The following is a 20,080-nucleotide window of genomic DNA, read 5'->3' on the forward strand; positions in this document are numbered from 1 at the left end:
TCCTCCACCATCTGCTTTCCAGTACAGAGTGCTCCTCCACTCTGCTTCAGTTCCTACCTCCAGGCTCCTGTCCTAGCATCCCTTGATGGTAAATTATGATCTGTCATATGAAACAAACCCTTGCCTTCCCAAGTTGCTTTTGGTCCTAGTGTTTATCACATCAAACAAACCAGGATGGCAGTTGGTCCTGAAGTAGAGTATTGCTGTGGCAGATTTGACTGTGAGGAACTCGTTCTGCAAAAACGGTCAAGTGCTTGGCTTAATGAGCTGTTGTAGTAACTTGGTAAATACTGCGAGAAATGCAGAGTGGGGTTCTGACTTGGGAAGTTTGAGAGTCCCTCAAAGACTATTGCTGTTTGTGTGACATTGGAATACAGTATTTGTGTTTTGGTCAGCTAGGGTTGGAAAATGAACTGTGATTAACACGGGACCAGTACCACTGAGTGAAGTGTTTGCTGAGACAGCTGGTGCTGGTTAGCTCAGGCTGAAAACCCAGCATCACTGAGGTCAAGTCTCTGGGAGTATTTCCTAAGGGTCAGCACACGGGTGTGGTCCAGGACGGGCAATGCTGCATCACAAAGTTTGGTAGCTCAGCCTGGCAATGGGTCCTGGTTTTGAGGGTGTGAGAGGGTGAGTCAGAGAGCTGCTGAGGTCTGGAATCAGGAGGCCAGGGGGAGGGGGCTGTGACTCGGTTGTAGAGGAGGCTCCAGGATTGAAGGGGTCTTGGAGAGAAGCTAAGGGTCCTAAAGAACCAGGAAAGGCTACTAGTACTTGCAGTCTCAGGCACAGTGACGACGACCGCACGTTCCAGAGCCAGGACCATTACTAGATCACCAGGATCGCAGCAGTGTAGAGCCGAGCCTGCCTGCCGAGACAAGTCGTGGGGGCAAAGCTCAGGATTTCAGACACTGATCTGATTCTTACTGTGTACTGTTTTCCTTTTGGAATAAGAAATTATATAAGTTGTTTATTATTTTATAGGAGTCCACGAGATCTTGAACTAGTAAAAGTGTTAAAATTTAAAGACAGTACCTCTGTGTGACAGACTGGGGACAAAGGAAAGGTTATGGTTGAATAGTGATGTATTTGTGGGTCAGCGAAGGGCTAATTATGCAAGTTAGTTTTTTGTCAAACTGGAGTCACCTGGAAAGGCGGAACCTCGTAATTGATGTAGGGCATTTCCTTGACTTTTTCAGCCCCATGTCGGTAATGCTGCCCCTTGGGCAAGTGGTCCTGGGCTGTACAGAACATGCCCGTAAGCACTGTTCCTCCATGGCGCCTGCCCTGACTTCCTTCTCAAGTTGTTTTGGTCATGAAGATCCTTTTTCTTAGTTTGGGTTCACTGGAGAGTAATTGACCAGGAAGGCTTTTGTACGCACTGTGTTGCGGCTGCTCAGCAGTGCAGGCCTGTCTTCAGTGACTGCACTGAGCTCTGAAGGAAGCCTGGCGTCTAGAGGCTGCACCTTTTAGTACTCTTAACTTGCCGCAGGTTGACTTCCTTCACCCTAAAATAGTTTCCATTGCCACTGTCTTCAGAAACTGCACCTGCTAACATCAGTTACAGAACTGAAATTCTGAGGGGCAAGATTACTGTTGTAGAATGTGAACTTCTGCAGTTAGAGCAAACTAAGGGGAGACGACCCTCTCCCCAAACACAGCTCTGGTGTTGTCTTCAGAAGTCTGTGCGAGCTAACACCCAGAGCAATTACTGTCCTGGCCCACCCATGAGTGTTAGTGTGCATTTCTTACCCACACTTCCATTTTTATTGCACAGGCTTGTCTGTGGGAGTTTACATGGAAGTAATCTATGTCTTCTGATAGCAGTTCCGAGCAGTATAAGTCAGCCCGTCACTGGGACCGCAGAACAGACAGGGATTGCACAGCAGGAACTAGACTCTGCATTGCAGCATAGTGCCTTTGCACGCCCTCATGCAATTACACAACTCTGTGGGAAACAGGATTTTTCTAGTTCCCATCTAGATAAGTAAATTGAGACTTGGAGGTGTCTCTCTATATTTCAGGAGCTTCAGGATAAGGTTGCTGATCTCAGCATCCCTGGTCTTTAGGCCGCTGCTGTCTGCCAAGGAGTGATGGATGAACACCTGGCAGATTTCAAACAGACTACTGAGCTAGGTGAAGACATTTTAATCTTTCCCCCATCTTATGCTAGCTAAGTAATACAGGTCACACATTACATTTATTTGTAGACATTTAGAAAACGAAGTGGGTGATATCTCTTTATAGATCCTATTAATAAATTTTATTTGGAACTTGTACCACAACAGTTCTAACAGCATGATTAAGGCTGCACGCCCCAGAGTGGTCACAGGTATGTGCAGCATGGGACGAAAAGGTTGCACCTCAGAGCTGACCATGATCAAGTTAAAACACCTGACACAATATTCGTGCTAAGAAATTTCCTTCAGGTCATGACCAGCATGAAAGAAATCAGGAGAGAGATTCTGCAAACATTCTGTAAATGTGTACAGCAATGTGCTGCAATAGGAGTCAAAATTCTATTTAGTGTTAACATCAAGCCCTTAGGAGAAAAAAAATCTCCTTTGTCATTTATATATGCCAAGAACTATTCACACTGAGGGCTGGGCAGGGCAGCCAAGGAGCTGAACAGGCTCCGCACCTGTAAGGAATGCTTAGGCTAATACTGAAGGTCTTTCCCGACGTGCACATCCACCTCTGGCCTTGAGAATCTCAATTATCAGCCATTAAATAAAACCAGGAGAAAGCAATGCAGATCTCTGGGAACCTCATCCTTTCCGAAGGGAAAATGCTCTGCCAATTCAAGTCATTCAGTCAGGAAGATGAAGTAACAAGTTAAGGCTTTGGTGACAGTTATAATCCTCTGAGAAATTACTTTCCCTTAAGTCAAGATAAGATAATAGTGTTTACTGTACTTTCTCTTGACTCTTAAAACCACTGGTATTGGGAGTAGGCAACTTGCACCTGCGAATGAGTTGGCAGGAGGAAAGTCCCCCCACAGCTGTCACAGACTGGTGCAGGGCAGTCAGGCCTGGCTCTGGTAGAAGCAGGAAGGACTCGCGATTCTGGGTCTCAGTATGTGGAGGAAGCTGTACTCATTGCATCTTCAGAGACTTTGGTGCTGGATGGGTGGATGCTCGCAAAGTACTTGACGTCACTGTCCCGGTCCATCTGCAGGGCCATGATGGTCTGTTCCACGGCCTCCTGATGGCAGCTGGCAGAGGCCAGGAAATATTCTGGAAGTGACATTTGCAGTACACAGATTAGTTTTGCAATTTTGGAGCAATATAGGCATGTATAAAAAGCTCACTGTCTAATAAATATAGCTCCTTCCCAAATATAAGCAACCATGACTCAAATAGTCTGCAACTCGTTTGTTGCAAGGAAAAGAAAAACCACTAGAATCAAAAGATTATAAGATTTATTGTTTTTATGATAGACAAATCTCTTGATAATGAATTAAGCTCATGCCCAGAAAAAGAAAATTATATATGCACCCCTTTTCTGGAAAAATACCAATTTTCTTTAGTCATTTAAAAACGTATACATATTGCATAGACAGAAAGCAGCATTGATTTATTTACATTGTATGAGGTCACTACAAGTTTCTTTCATGCTTCAGTCATGAATTCACACACTCAACTCAACTTTCTGTGCATCTGGAGATGCAGTCAGTACCCAAACCAACAAGACAAATATGCGGTGCCCATGTCTTGTGCCTGGTGAATGGAGGAAAAAGGCAAACCTCCTTGACCCTCAGCCGCAACGCCAACAGTCAAGTGGATATGTAAGCCGTGACACATGGAGAGGGTAGAAAACGACTTTTAGGAGTTGGTGCTCTTTTATCCTGTGGGTAATGAGGATTGAACTCAGGTCTTCAGGCTTGGCAGCAAATGCTTTAACCTGCAGAACCAGTTTGGCTCCTCTTATTCAAATTATTAAAAGTTTTGCATATGTATGAATGTGTCTGGGTGTGTGCAAGTAGAGGTGCACCGTGTTTGGAGGCCAGCTAAATGCTTCCCTTGATTGTATTCCACCTCTTACTTTGAGACAGACTCACTAAACCTCAGTGGTCTCCAGTTTTTACCTCAAAGCATTTGAGCATCTGCCCATGCCTACAACCCCCCTTTTTACATAGGTTCTTGGAATCAAATGCAAGGTCTCGTGCCTGCAGAGCAAAACAGACTGAACATACTCCCCAGACACCATCATTACCAAACCTTTACGACTACCAGGTTTTGGGCTCTGTGGTTAAGAGCACTGGCTATTCTTCCAGAGGTCCCGGGTTCAATTTCCAGCACCTACTGGCAGTTCAGAACTGTCTGTAACTCCAAGATCTGACACCTTCACACAGACAGGCATACATGCAGGCAAAACACCAATGCACATAAACTAAAAATAAATTTAAAGTTTTAAGCTATAAAAATATGCATAGTATTAGCGAAATTTCCGCCCACATACCAATATCTTAATTAAAAGACCGTTAGTGTTCTATACACTCTGCAGAAACCATCAACTTATCTCCCTGTCAGGTTCTTTATTGCTTAGGTGTGACCAGAACCTCCTTGCTGCCCACACTATCCTATCACCGCCACCCACCTTTCTCTAGCAGAGTCTGTCGCAGGGTTTTTGCAAGCAGCACTCTAACGTTTGGAACCCTGTCATTGGCCAAGGTCAGCAGATGTGGCATCAGGTGCACAGCAAACTGGTCCATGGGGAGGCAGTCATCTTCAATGACGGTCTGGGGGAAAGAAGCACGTGCTTTAGCTGTTGGGCTAGTGCCCAAACCATCATACAGAGGCCACAGCCCTGAGTGACAACTTAAGGCGTATGGATTTTGTGTGCATGCTTAGACCATAATTCCAGGTGCATGGGAACTCAAACCCAAACAACACACGTATATTGTACGTGCTAAGTAAGGTACCAAATCGTGCTTCAGTACGTTTACAATGTTTTGGGATAAAGAGGGTTGTGTCTACTTGGAATGCTGCCCCGTCCTTGGTGTTGGTAAAAAGTCAGAACCTTTCCTTTTATCTTTAACTTTAGGGCTTTTTGCCAGTTTGACTTGATCTTTACATCCCTCAGCTACCTTTCCCCATTACATTTAGGTCATTAGGAATCATAGTCTTCTTGCGTCTACTTCCCAAGTGCTGAGTGTGTTCCATCCACCATGCCTGACTTCAGTTGCAGTATTAAATTACGGAGACCAAGGATGGCAGATCTATACCTTTATTTCCAACCTGGATTCTGGTGCGCACTGTCATGTGTATGGAGCGTTGTGATGATGTGGGTATGCTAGCTGGCTGGAGGAACCAGACAGATGCCTAACTTTGAGCAGCATGCACCTCATGATAGGCGGCCAGATAGGGAGGAGGTCCGAGAGCAGGGACTGGGTGGAGTCTGACTGCCTGTGCCTAGGCCTTTCTTACCTGGCAGACAAAGACGAAGGCTTGCCGACCAGACCACCTCGGACACCTGCCAAAATTCTCTACCAGCTCATTTATGAGATCTACTCCAAATGTTGGGGGTGTTGCTGTGTGGAGTTTCTTCACCATTTCACTGACCTAAAGGAAGAATAAGGTAAGGCTGGCTCCCATCAGTCCTGTAACTAGACAGCAATGATGGGAAGGCCAGCAAGCTCAAACATACCAACTTGTAGGAAATCCAACGGACTGAAGAAACTTTGTCTGCACACAGATTCAGAGCAATGGGACGCAAGTAATCATAAACATCTCTGGGACTATATAATTCTAGAAGTAAAATCAGCTGTCTACAAAGATATAAATGACAAAAGAATTAAAATTCAACCAAGGTTTAAAAATAAGACAGCAGATTAATTGTGTTGTAACTTTGTGATATCAGACAAGTTCTTATGATCACGTAGGCTTCTGTGCAGAGCAACCCTAGGCTCTGCTGGAGTACACAGAAGGGGACCTCAACAGCACTGAGTTTGAGGCATGCCACATCCCCAAGAATTGGGGGGGGGGCTTTTTTTTTTTCTGTGTTGGGACAGCAGCACCAGATGGTTTCCACTTGTACATATTACCCAGTGTCAGGTATTGAGCTAAAAGCATTTAGGAATGGAACAGAGCAAAGCACTTCCTTGTCTGTTCACTGGACATTATGCATGGTTTCCCTACTGCATTGGTTTAGAACAACAAAACTCAACCTGTGGGCTGTGACCCCTCTAGGGGTAGATTGACCCCTTTCATGGGCTGCCCGAGACCATCCTGCATATCAGATATTTACATTAGAATTCACACCAATAGCAAAGTTACAGTTAAATAACAACAAAGATAATTTTGTAGTTGGGATCACCACAACATGAGGATCTATATTAAAGGACTGCAGCATTAGGGAGGTAGAGAATCATTGGCTACAAGGGTCTGAGACTAGCGAAAAGCATGAGTGAGCTCAGTGGAGAGCTGCAGCAAGCAGCACTAGCTCACCACACGGGTCAGAACAGGACTCCATCGCTCTTCAGGGCACATGCTACGGGCAAGGGGATTAAGAAGTCCTCTCCTGACCTTAATTCCCAAGAGGATAAAATGTGCCGGGCAATATGAGAAAACCCAGCTCAAGTTGCTGACCAGATAGCTCACTACCACCTGTAACTCCAGTTGGCACACATGGGGTGCACTGGTAACGCATGAAGATGAAACACTGACGTACATAAAATTAAACACTGAAATTAAGGGCCTTCTTTTGATACCAAGCAAACATCCTGCAGCTGTAGAAGACCTGCACAAGACTGAAGCTGGGGACCAGTGGAGGGGACAGCGGGGAGCGGAGGATGGAGCAGCAGTACACTAGGAAAAGGCAGTGCTGTCCTAGTGACAGTGACAGGCAGAGCGCACAGACAGCGCCCTGGGAATGGATGCAAGTAGATTTATTAATACCCAACTCCATGGCGGCCAGGGAGGTGAGGCAGGGACGATAAAGGCTCAGAACCTAAACAAGCTCAGGTGGGCATATGGCCAGGAGGACTATGAAAAGGGACAGCTGAGACAAACCTATCCCTCCCTGCAAGTCAACGTCAACAGGGTGAGAACTTACTCTGCCAGTTCAGCGCGAAAGCGCCAATTCCTACTGTTATCTGTCACCAAGAACTCCTGGAGCTGATAAAGGTACTCTCTCCTCTTATCAATGTGAAGAAGCTGAAGTGACAAAAGCAGACATTTGTATTTAGCTAGGACAAGGCACAGACATTATTTTAGACTGAAGAATATGATAATTCTCCTAAAGAAGTGTGCAGGCAGGTACAGGTCCATATGGAGGCCACAGGAGAGCCTCATGTGCTCTAGCTCATGTTTTGAGCCTGTCTTTCACTGAACCTGCTGCGATCTGCCCATCTCCATAACCCACCATGGAGACAGACTCAGGTCTTTGGCTTTCAGCAAGTGCAGCAGCCATCTCCCCAGACCTTGTTTTAAAAAATGGGTCTTAGGGGCTAGAGAGGAGAAAGCTCAGTGGTTAGGAGTGCTCGGCTCTTGCCAAGGGCCTACGTTCTGTTTCCAGCAGTCACGTGATAGCAACTCTGGTTCCAGACCATCAGACCCCACCTTCTGACCACCACAGGCTCTGAACATATGTGTGGTTCATACATATGCACATCAGATTCCTCTGTGGCTTTAGAGTAACAGGCTACGGATAAGACAGTCACAGAACTCAAGGCCTGTCTCTCCAGTTTCTTACTACCATGGAGAATGGCTAATTCTCAAGGAAATCAAGTAGACCGCACATGAAAGTGATCAAACTTAATGGAAAGTGTCAACGTCGTGTTATCCCTAAGTGAACACATTTGGAAAAGCATATCATGCCACAACCAACAAAACTTAATGGCTACATTTCTTTAGTAAGAAACAAAGAGCCAGGTGGTGGTGGTGCACCACCTGAGTTTGAGATCAGCCTGGTCTACAGAGTGAGTTCCAGGATACCCAAGGCCACACAGAGAAACCCTGTCTTAAAAACAAAAAAAAAAAAAAAAAATACATAAAAACATTGCTAGCACAAAAAAGAAAAAGAAAAAAAGGAATTTAAGCTTAGAGTAGACTTTTAGTACATTTTTATGCAAAAGAGTTTAAAAGTTACCTTTAGAAAGTCATGCAAGTGTTTAAGAACACCTATCCTGACTTCATCAAGGTCTTTTAGAAATCCATTAAAAATTGGAACCAGATCTGCAGCTGTCAACTGATCTCCAAGAATAACCGCAAGCTCATGGATAGAGAATGCTAAAGTTCTTCGGACTTTCCACTGTAGAAATAAAAACTGTGTTAGAAATTTAAACAAAAGTGTGTTGTACTTTAAATGCTATTAATCTCAAAAACTTAGATCAGGGCCAGTGAGATAGCTCAGCAGGTAGATGAATGATTTACGGATCCCACACTTGGCAGAAGAGAGCTGAATCCAGAGTGTCCTCTGATCTGTGCATGCACGCACAGATACACGGCACTCACATGCACAGATACACTTAAAAAAAAAATCACATCATGTCTTTAATCCCAGCACTTGGGAGGCAGAGGCGTTGGATCTCTGAATTGGAGGCCAGCCTGGCAGCCTGGTTCCAGTTCACCCAGGGCTACATAGTGAGACCTTGTCTCAAAACAAAACAAATTACATCAGAATAGAATGATAAAAATTTCAGATCTCTCTTTTTTTTTTTTTTTTGGTTTTTCGAGACAGGGTTTCTCTGTGGTTTTGGAGCCTGTCCTGGAACTAGCTCTTGTAGACCAGGCTGGTCTCGAACTCACAGAGATCCACCTTCAGATCTCTTTATGGTACTAGTAAGTAGTTTCCTTTTCAATTATAATTAGAGTGTTTGGGAATCAGCTCACAAACTTGTGTAGCTCTGTGAGCACTAGATCCCTGATCTGCTGACGTCCACTTGTAGTAAGCATTCCCCTGTTGCCCCACACGATGCTTCCCTTCAGAGTCTGCTGCGTTATCTCGGATAAAACCCAAAACTTGTTTGTACAAAACTGGCAATTTAAGAAACACAAGAATAAAAGATGTGTGTGTAACAAACACACACACGTATGGTAAACCTGTACACTCTAACCACATGAAAGAGACAAGCCAGAGGGCCCTGTGGAGGATGGAACAGAAAGAAAGGGCCATGTAAGGGCATCCTAGAACTCTGCAGAGCAGAGAGTGAAAACTGCTGATGGCAGAATTCACGTGATGGAAACCGGGGCTCTGTGGTTCCCTGCCCAGGGCCTGAGGTTAGGAAGCATCAAGGGCCTGGATCACAGAGGGTTCTATCCTGCTGAGTCAACAGCACTTGTGCCATGAATGGTTATAATCACTGCATTTACTACCTGCAGAAACCAGTCCCTTTCTAAGTATAAATTGCACTAAAAGGACAGGATTTTTGTTACTAGCTTTTTGGTTTGTTTTTTTTGGAATGGATAGGAGGCAGAAGGAACCAATTTTTGGCACATAGAAATCAGACTAAACAAGAAATTAAGTCAAAGTCTAGAAGAAAACATGTGCATACACCCCTAGGTCAAGGGTTTACCCATGTGCTCTGAGAGATGTGCTCTTCAATGCTCTGGGTACCCAGGCACCAGAACTTAGGTCTAATTACAGTTCTATTACGGTGTGAAAATCATGTTAAGTGTAGAAATCAAAGCAGGATGTTTAGTCTCAAGAATGATTCTACACTGAGGTCTACAACACGTGACTGTGGAGAGCTCATGCTGCTACACCCAGTCACGGTTCCCTGTAACACCAAACACATCTAGGACACAATTCCTGAGACTCTGGAAGCCAACACTATACCACCTCCAGACCCACACTCACTCACCTGCATGTCTGATGCCAGGGTCTCGTAGGTCTCTCTCAAGCAGTGCCAGTTCTGCCTGCCGAGAGTCAAGGCCACACCCGGCAGGCTGTATGCACAGTGCTTTGCAATCTCAGTGTCAACTGTCTGTGCTCGGGAGGGATCGGTCATTGACAAGTACTGATCTAATAACGCTTGTGGTACAACATCCTAACCAAGAAAGAGAAGTGACATAGCAAACTGTCAACATTCAGATTCATTTTCAGGAGGTCAGACATAAATGTGACAAATGTAAAGAGTCACACATGCAGGGCTGGAGAGATGTCTCAGGGGTTACCAACACTGGCTGCTCTTCACAAGGACCCGGGTACAATTCCCAGCACCCCAAGGCAGCTCACAGGTGTTTGTAATTCCAGCTCCAGGGAATCTGACACCCTCACAGAGACACAATTCACATAAAAAATTTTTTAAAAAGGGTCAGGCATGCTGGGTAAGGAGATAGAAGCATTCCTGGGACTTGCTGGCCAATTAATTAGTCTAGCCAGATTGGTGAGCTCCAGGTTCAGCAAAAGACCTTGTCTCAAAAAAAAGTAAAATAAGTTGAGGGGGCCGGGCGATGGTGGCGCACACCTTTAATCCCAGCACTCGGGAGGCAGAGGCAAGCGGATCTCTGTGAGTTCGAGACCAGCCTGGTCTACAGAGCTAGTTCCAGGACAGGCTCCAAAGCCACAGAGAAACCCTGTCTCAAAAAAAAAACCAAAAAAAATAAAAAACATAAAAAAATAAGTTGAGGGGCTGGAGAGATGGCCCAGTGATTAAAAGTACTTGTTGCTCTTGCAGAGGACCTGGGTTCAGATCCCAGCACCCACGTCACACCTCACAAACACCTGTAACTTCAGCTTCAAGGGATCCAGTGTCCTCTTCCAGCCTCCACAGGCACCGGCACACACGTGGTGCACACATGCACATGAAGGCAAAAGACCCATACACATAAAATTTTAAAAATTACAAAAAAATAAGGTGGGATTGACTGAGGAAGACACCACCATCAACCTGTGGTCTCCACACACATGTACACAAACACCAACATGTCACAAACATACACCCCAAAAGAGGGCATATACTAAGCAAATGTACATATGTATGCATATATACACACATATGTTATTAGACAGATGAATAAATTCACTTAAAACAAGTTAAAGTCCAGAATTAATTGCTAAGTTGATAAGAAACATTACAAGCAAGACTTGTAATGTGGCAGTTCCTTTTGAGCTTCCGCCATGACCACATTGTCATGTGTTTCTAAGCAAGGGCATGATGCTGTGTGCCTGTAATCTCAGAATTCAGGAGGATCAAGCCTGAAGCCAGCCTGGGTTATATGTACTAGAACTATGTTCAAATAAAGGAACAAAAGGTTGAAGCCACATTCCTTATATGGAAATTGTAAAACTTATTGAGCTGGGCATGGCCATGCACGCCTGGAATCCCAGCACTCAGGAAGCAGAGGCAGGCAGATCTGAGTGTGAGGCCAACCTGAACTACAGAGTGAGATCCTGTCTCAAAAACACCACTTTAGCCGGGTGCTTCTCCGGAGGTAAAATGGACGAGTGGAGGAGAATCTACTGCCTTTCTCTTTTAACTATGTTGCACACAAGCATAAGAAATTTGCTAAAAGAATGAGATGATCTATATGAAATGACTTTAAAATATTTTTACAATATAGGTGAGAAAAAGTTGTGTTTCAAAACAGGATGCGTGATGATTTTACTTTAAATAAGAAACATTACTATGACCATATACTGTCTAATAACACCTCCCCGAGGCAAACAACACGCCGAGAGTTGGTCTGGGAGACTGGTCTGCAGGGACCCACAGCACCTCTGGAGACTGGGGTGCAGCTCTCAGGCTAGGAGGCTCTGACCTGCTCATGGGAAGACTGCCAGAGTACGTTTCCACTAAGGAAATGAAGGACAAGGTAAGGCATACCCTGTATTTACATGTCTGTGACATTATGAGGACCATAAGGATGAAGGTAGCCTAGACTACACAGTGAGACCCTGACTGAAGAACAAAAACAAAACAAGGTAAATAAAAATCTCTAAAACTGGAATGCAATCATAATAACATCAATAATATTTTATATTGGCTTTGGGCAAATTTTTACATTCAAATCTCCTAGGTCAAGCTATACTGTGCAATTCTTAGCAACTTAGACATGAGGAAATAGATAAGCAGCATGAGATGACTATTTATCTCCAAAGACAAAAGGGCACGCACCTTGGTTTAGATACCCTATGAACACCAGGCCTTAGCAGATCTGAGGGAAATCACGTGCTCTGCGTTACTTCTACCAATCACCCGTGATCACCACCCATTACATAGGACGATCCACTGGGTCAGAAGGAGCTCTGAAGGAGGACTAAGAATCCCGCCACACCACACATCTGCCACTCACTTGCACTTTTGATCTCCTCTCTTCAGGGCTGAAGCCACCACTGGCGGTCATGTCCGCACCTCCGTGGACATAGTGAGGAGTGGCATCCATATTCTGTCAGGAGAAAAATCTACTTCAAGAACTGCCATGCTCAGGACTGTCCTCCCTTCTCAACCTCTCTGACTGGGTACTTACCACTCATGATAGTCAAAAGATAGAGATAAGAGAGATTCTTTAAAATTTAAGGGTTTATAAACATGCTAAGGCCTCCTAAGAAGTCCTGCTTTAAACCAAGCTTGTGGGATAGCTGTTAAATGTAGAAAAATGAGTTTCAGAAAAATGAAAGTTCATGGGGTTGGAGGGATGGCTCAATGGTTAAGAAGACCTGGATTCAATCCCAAGTACCCATATGGTGGCTCACAACCCTGTAAAACTCAAGTTCTCAGAGATCCGATGTCCTCCTCTGACTTCTGTGGGCACCAAGCACATACATGGCACACAGACACATAAGCAGACAGAACACTCATACACATTAAATAAATCTAAAAAATTACAAAAACAATGAAAAATTAATCAGCTCATTAAAAAATATCAGGAGGGTTCTTCCAGTAAACTCTCTTAGCAGCCAACAGTGTCCTGTAGTTTTCTGTTATTCCTCCTCATGGTTCATAGTAACTCATTTTACAAGGAGCTGCTTTTACCAGCCACAATCCTACACAAACAAACACAAAATCTGCTCTGCAATGCGTATGTATCACAGCAGTCAAATCTCCACTACATGGTCAGGGTTTCTCTCCAAAGCACAAGTACTATACATTTCCAACTGCATCGGTTGCCATCAACAAAAGCAGAAATACACTGCAGCGCTAAGAACTCACTCTCCCCCTCACTGCGGGACTCTTCCCTGAAGGCTATCACTTAAGTTGCACACTGCATTCTGGCAACGAGTGGGATTCCTTCTCTGTGTCTATAAACAGGAGAAGAAACAGATGCTGTGTGACTCTGGCTTGAGGGAAATGCAGTAGGAAACTAGGGTAGGAGCACGTGGACAGCTATGGATGCAGCAAAGACAATGCTAATAACAGTACCCACCCTCACACTTGAGTCCAGACAATGCCACAGCCCTCCGCAACATGGCCTCAAGTCCCGATCTTCTGCTCAGAATACTGTGTTGCTTGCTGCAGTGAAATGGTCCGATCAGAAACAAAGTGCCTCTCCAAAAAGAAAAGGGAAGAGTTAATTATTCTTGATAAAGGGCTTTGTTTCCAGTAAGACTATTTCACTGCAGTGAGCTACATTAACATCCACTCGCCTAAAAGGGTCATATAGACAGGACTGGGAATGACTTTGAGCCTTTAATATGACACTAAAGTCACAAGGACAGGATGTGGTGAGGATAATTATTTTTACTTTATACAAAAGGAAAAGCTAGAAAATGAGGAACAAAATAGAACTCACTAACTAGAGTGCTGGTTACAACAGTCCCCAACAAGACTGTGTGTTCACACACCTCACTTGGTAAACACCACTGAGCTCATTACCTCCTCGGCAGCGCTGATTAAAGGCATAGCAGCGTCTTGCTCTAAGCTACAGTCCAGGTCATCTTGTAGCTCACTCCGATGCTCCCCACTGCTGGTCTCTTCGTGAGCATCCAGGCTAGAAGCGCGCAGTGCAGCCGACAGCACTTCCACCTGTGCTGTGGGCAAAGGACAACAGTGAGCGGAACGGCAACATCTTCTCTATCCAAACGAGTTATCAGTACAACGTGTATGTCTGACACAGCCAGCAAAAAGCTGAAAAAAATCTACGATGGCCAATCATCAGCCTTTCAAGAGAAGAAGCAGAAAACTATTGTGCACGATGCTGCCTGGCTGCTGGAGGCTCCTCTGGGCCACCACAGGGTCAGTTTCAGAGTTTATACTTTTCTCTACCAGCCCTACTTATGGACCTGTTCCAGCAGAAAGGCAGTGACACAAACCTGCCAACAGAAAGTGACGGCAGTTACACTTAAACACTGACTTTACCCCACTTCACTATCCCTTTTGGATACTGAAATTACTACAGTTTGTTCCAAACATTGGGATCCCAAGAATATTGTCTTACTTGCCCAAAGCCTAAACAACTTAGCAAGATTTGTTATTAAATCTGACAATACTGCTTTCCTTATACACAAAAAATTCAAATTAATAAAAAGGCATTCTCTTCTCCACCCCAATAAATGAGAAATTTATACATGCACATATATACATATATTATTAACATTTATTTCAAGTAACATTCCTCTTGCACATATAAAATATGACATTTCAAATGCAAATTTACTGCTTAAAATAACATTTGTATGTGACAACATTTCTAGAATTTCTTGCCTTTTGTGCAGACATCAATGCAGACTCTCGTATCTGGTCAAAGTGCTGTGAGAAGTGACTGCTGCCCGCTCAGCCTTCAACTGGCCATTTATGCTGCCCCCCCCCCCACTAAGGCACACCCTTGTGAAGAGCCAAAAAGGGTTGCCCTGAAACAGTCATCCAGATCCGGCTGGCAATTGTGACTGTGAACACAGCAGGGACCCCTGAACGTTCCGTCATAGACAGATGTCTCTCGAGGAACTGTTAATGGGGCTGAAGAAGGAATGCCGTCATCTTTCATGGTGTGGTCACTGGGGGACGATGTGGGAAGACCAGGTATAGAGGAAAAGAAAGGGGGACAGCAGGCAGTAATGGAGATCAATATAATCACAATATTGTATATATGTAAGGAACTGTCAAAAAATAAAAACTTTGAGAGACCAAGAAGCAGGTGGACAGAGGACTGGACACCTTTCCCACTGGGCTCCATGTAAACAGAGCAAGCCTAAAAAGCAGGCGCTACATAAAGGACCTAGAAAGGGCGATGAGCCTTATGGCAGAATGCTCGGCTTGTGAGCTCAGCCATCCCTGGGCCCACTCTCACTCTTAATAAACTATATTTCTACTGTGTGTGGGGGGGTCCTCTAAAAACATTTAAGCGCCTGTCCATGAACTTCTGTTTCAGTGGGTCATCGTTACCCAAATAAAGCCAATAAAGGTGTTTATTCCTGGAAAAGTCTGGTGATTTTCATTGTTTTCAAAAATTCAGCTGTAATCTGTAATTATCATTACATGTTAGCTCTCTTTGGGGTCTTTCAGGTTTCTAATGCTGAAGAGAACTGAAAGCTGACCACACGAAAAACAATGTGTAAAACATACCGTGCCACTGAAGTGCACACGACAGGATCTTAACCTTGTAATCGCTGCTCAAGAGCATCAGAACATGTCTCCATCCGGGCATGTCCTACCCGCAGGCCATACATCTATCAAGATAGTTATGACTGCAGTTCAACATGCCATCTCTTAGAAAGGGGGGCCTTTCTACCATCTTTTGTGTTTTACCCCATAGGATCTGTCCTGTCGACCACTCCATGGAGAGCTATTGTGTCCACCGCTAGCAAAAGGGTTTTTCCTTTTCCTGTTGTAGTCTAATGAAAAAGTTTAAACTTATGATGAAAAAATAAGAACACCAATGATCACAGGAGGGTGAAGCTGTCTTGTTCCCATGACGATTCCTATAGGATGACAACAAGGGAGCAAGTGACACAGCTGCTGCTGTGACCTGGATGTGCACATGGAAACTCCCTTGGAGGAGCCGCATGCTTCCTTTCCTGCTGGTCTTACTGTCAGGAAGAGATGGTTTGCAAGGCAGCATCGCACTGGTCTCCCCAACTGCTCAGACCTGTCCTGTGTTTCTAGATCAAGGGTCTGCCTTAAAACACAAACACACACACACACACACACACACACACACACACACACACGTATTTTCTCACAAATTAAAGGGAATGGCTGCTCTATAACACAACATTTTAGAAAAGAAAAAGAAGCCAGGTGGTGGTGGCGCACACCTTTAATACCAGCATTTGAAAGGCATAGGAAGGTAGACCTCTGAGTTTGAGGCCAGCCTGGTCTACAGAGTGAGTTCCAGGAGAGCTAAGGCTAAACAGAGAAACCCTGGTCTTGAAAGAACCAAAAAAAAGAAAAGAGCCCCAAATTAATGAACAAACTTCTAAAAATTCAAAACATTTTATGATACAATGGAAAACAGCTACTTAAATTAACATAGATTAAACCAATATGCTCTCAGATTTCAATAAAAACTAAAAGCACTGCATGACAAATTTAAATTGTTCTGGGTGTCACAGTTGAATTATAAACACAATCAGTTAAATTACAATATAATATTTATAATGAAATTCCTTAACTACAATGTAACTTTAAGTCATTTTAGCCATCTTCAGAAACACAGACATATTATGAAACTTAAAAAAGGTTTATAATTTTATTTTTTGAGAAACTTGAAACCCTGCATCAAATATTTCTATTAATATTTGTTGAGTGTCTGCTGCATGTCAGAAACTAACAGGTACTATAGTGTAATGAGAGACCCAGAGCAGATCTGAAGCCTGGCTGGCCAGCCTTTCTCATAAATATTAAGTTTGAGGAAGAATAAAAATGAGCCCAGCTGTGGTGGTACAGGCCTATATCCCAGCACTCAGGAGGCAGAGACATGGGATCTCTGTGCTCAAGGCCAGCCTTGTCTACACAGAATGAGTTCCAGAACTGAGAGAACCCTATCTCAAAAGACAAAAATTAAAATAGAACAAAAAGGTGGGGGCTGGAGAGATGGCTCAGCTGTTAAGAGCACTGGCTGCTCTCCAGAAGACCTGAGTTTAATTCCCAGCACCCACATGGTGCCCTCTTCTGTGTGCGGGCACACATGCACACAGAGTACTCACACACATAAAATACATCTTTTTTAAAAAGCTGAAAGCAATAAAGATATTAAACACTTGACCGTCACTGGCTGTGGATCCTCTGGGGCTGAGGAGAATGGAAGAGAAGAAGGGAAGCTTCTAGAATTCCGGTTTGTCAGCCCTCAGAAGTGCTCTATCACTGAGCTGTCTGAAGACGCAGGAAGGGGGGGGGGTGGGGATATATAGATGGATGGATGTTCTGTAGCTCAACTGTAGTAGCAGTCATTTGGCTATTTCTCAGATCTCACAGAATGACGTTTATTGGTATGAACTATGCCCCAGTGAGTCTTAAAGATTAAGATCAGAACTAGAAGTAATGTTATGCACAATAAGCCAGACTCAGACAAATATGATAATATGTTGTCATTTGTGGGACCTGATTTTAAAAATATCTATCTATATAGATAGATATAAAAGTCAGTCAAAGTCAGTCAAACTAAAATAATATTAACGATCAAAGATGTAATAAAATTTCATTCTTTTCAGGTGTAAAATTACAACAGGAAAACTCTAAAAATCACAATAAATGAAAACAAACAAAGATGCCTGCTAACCTACCGGACAGTCGAGGTCTTTCAAAGTTTAACAAGGTTTTGGATTGGGTATGGTGCCTCATGCCTATAATCCCTGCTCTCAGGAGGATAAGGCAGGAAGAAGATTGCTGCAAGCTTGAAGCTAACCTGGGCTACAGAATGAGATCTTCCCCACAAAGAAACCAAAAGACAGGTCTTTGTTTTAAAAGGATTATTTAAGATTTTACTTTATTTGCATTAAAATGGGGATTCCTCAATACTGAGCAACTCTATATTTTAGAAATTTTAGTTTTTGGAACAAAGGGGAAAAATCCAGAAAGCGGTATTGGATCTGAAGATCCGCAGTTACGGGATTTACAATTTTGGTTTTATTTTTTTCCTAAGAACAAGTTCTCCCTGGATGGCCTAGAACTCACAGAGGGATCTGCCTGTCTCTGCCTCCTGATGCTGTGATTAAAGGTGTGCCATCATGCCTACACTTCAAAACATTTCAGTGAACACCACAAGTCACCAAGGGACAGGAAAGCACCGTCCTGCCTGTCTAGCTCCATGACTGCAGCAGGCAGAACAAGGAGGGCTCTGTAACATCCCATTTCCCATTCCTAAGGACTTGATACATCTTCCACTTGATAAGAGGCTATCTTTAGAACTGAACAACCACTAAAATACTAAAGCTGTTGTTCACAATGGAAGACATAGGTCATGCATGTATAATCCCCCAAACAAAACACAAAATTGAAAAATAAATCATTCTTGTAAAAGTCTACAGCTCCTAAAACAACATATATGTGGGAAAACAGAAACCTATGCCCACCATGTAGACTATAGTTCTTCCTTTAAAATGAGACCCAACGCCAGGAAGTGGTGGCGCACACCTTTAATCCCAGCATTTAGGAGGCAGAGGCAGGCAGATCTCTGTGAGTTCAAGACCAGCCTGATCTACAGAGTGAGTACCAAGACAAGCCCCAAAGCTACAGAGAAACCCTGTCTCAAAAAAAACAAAAAGCACTTTTTTAAAAAAAAATCACCTTTAGAATAAAAAAAGAATATAATGGACTCTTCCATACCTTTAACATCCGGGTCATCCATGTGTGGCTCTAGGTTCTCTATCATTTCTTCTAGTTCCTTCCGGGTAGCCATGGTGATATTAGGAGAACCTGGTCCAGGGACTCCAGGTGCATCTTCTGCTCTTTCAGGGCTGGGTGTCTCCCCAAAGTCCTGCTGGAGCTCTCTATCAAGATCTATTTCAGGTAGAGGAGTCCTCCAGAAATGGAAGGAGTTGAACAAATCCTGATCTAAGAGAGTGGAATCTGGGGAGCTGGTGCCAACCTCTGGCCGGAATGCAGTCGTGCAGTTAGCAGGCTTTTTATCATTCTCATGGCTAGCTGCTTCCTGATGAGACTCTGAGGACAAAGTACAGAGTGAGGAGCTGTCCTCTGGAACACTTATGTCACCTGCAGAGTTCCCAGCAGTCTCAGCAGCACAGTCTTCGAGTGTGCTCTCCAGGCTGGCACTGAAGTCTACGGGAGCATCCTCCGGCCGGACCTGCTCCTCTTCTACAGCATCAAAATCTTTGATCCTTTGATTCATTTAGGGGAAAAGAGAAACATGGAAGTACAGAAATAGTTACTGGGAAAAGATAATGTAAAGTATGGCATACAGCATTTAGACTAGCTAAGGGCTGTATAGACTACCCCCAGGAACTGAATAGTCTTGTGGGCTACACACAACTTCTTCCCCTCAGTTGTTCTGCATTCAGAGATGGAAACACGTGTCAAACTTGTCTGAGCAGTCAAGCATTATTAACAGCTGGAGACGGTGACACTTAGGGATCCTGGAATACTATAATACTACTGTAATATCAGTAACAGCAGGAAGAAACCAATACAGTGGATTCTAAGATACATAAAATTTTTAATTATTTATTTGGGGATTATTTATATTGCCACTGTTCCAACGACACAGTGAAAGCTGAGAATCAAAACATTTTTGCTTATAAAAGGGATAAGGAGGGTAGCAGAGAATATACTTACTAACCATTTCATAAAATACATTAAAATCTATTTAATGTAAATAAAGGATTATTTTTATTTCTTCATCTTCCATGCTACTTCAAAGCCAGGTTTTTCAAGAAGGAAATCATGATGCAACAGATAAGGACAAACAGTACACGCTCCTGATGAACTGCTACCTGCCACCTCAACTACAGCCTTCAGTTTTATTATTGGTTTCAGGATTTGGTATGTAGGCCTAGGTAAAGTGCCTGCTGTACAAGTGTAAGGACCCATGTTCAAGTATCTATGTAAAAAAGCCAAGAGGAGCCCCACACCTCTAGTCCCAGTGCTGGGGATGGAAACAAAGCTCCCATGTCTCCTAGCATGACTGAACTGGCAAGCTCCAGGTTCAGTAGGAGACCCTATCTCAACAAATAGGGTGGAAAACAACTGAGAAAGATGCCTGAATTGGCCTCTGGCTTTTACACACACACACACACACACACACAC

The 20,080-nt window shown here is 43.8% G+C and overlaps 1 protein-coding gene across 1 annotated transcript in view; it reads right to left on the minus strand.

Annotated features, from left to right (window-relative positions):
- Window positions 1-8: 8 nt before the first annotated feature.
- The window catches only part of Ppp4r1 (protein phosphatase 4 regulatory subunit 1), a 56,211-nt gene continuing 36,139 nt past the window's right edge, over window positions 9-20,080 (minus strand). The window contains exons 10-19 of the mRNA XM_005361328.3: window positions 18,644-19,155; window positions 13,757-13,911; window positions 12,237-12,329; window positions 9,803-9,988; window positions 8,089-8,250; window positions 7,054-7,154; window positions 5,647-5,767; window positions 5,427-5,561; window positions 4,597-4,738; window positions 9-3,233 (exon numbers count right to left, since the gene is read on the minus strand). Coding sequence (XP_005361385.3) covers window positions 3,070-3,233; window positions 4,597-4,738; window positions 5,427-5,561; window positions 5,647-5,767; window positions 7,054-7,154; window positions 8,089-8,250; window positions 9,803-9,988; window positions 12,237-12,329; window positions 13,757-13,911; window positions 18,644-19,155 — 1,771 coding nt within the window. The 3' untranslated portion in view covers window positions 9-3,069. The remainder of the gene's footprint in view (window positions 3,234-4,596; window positions 4,739-5,426; window positions 5,562-5,646; window positions 5,768-7,053; window positions 7,155-8,088; window positions 8,251-9,802; window positions 9,989-12,236; window positions 12,330-13,756; window positions 13,912-18,643; window positions 19,156-20,080) is intronic.

The sequence above is a fragment of the Microtus ochrogaster genome, linkage group LG4 (genome assembly GCF_000317375.1).
Source record: "Microtus ochrogaster isolate Prairie Vole_2 linkage group LG4, MicOch1.0, whole genome shotgun sequence".
Lineage (NCBI taxonomy): Eukaryota > Metazoa > Chordata > Mammalia > Rodentia > Cricetidae > Microtus > Microtus ochrogaster.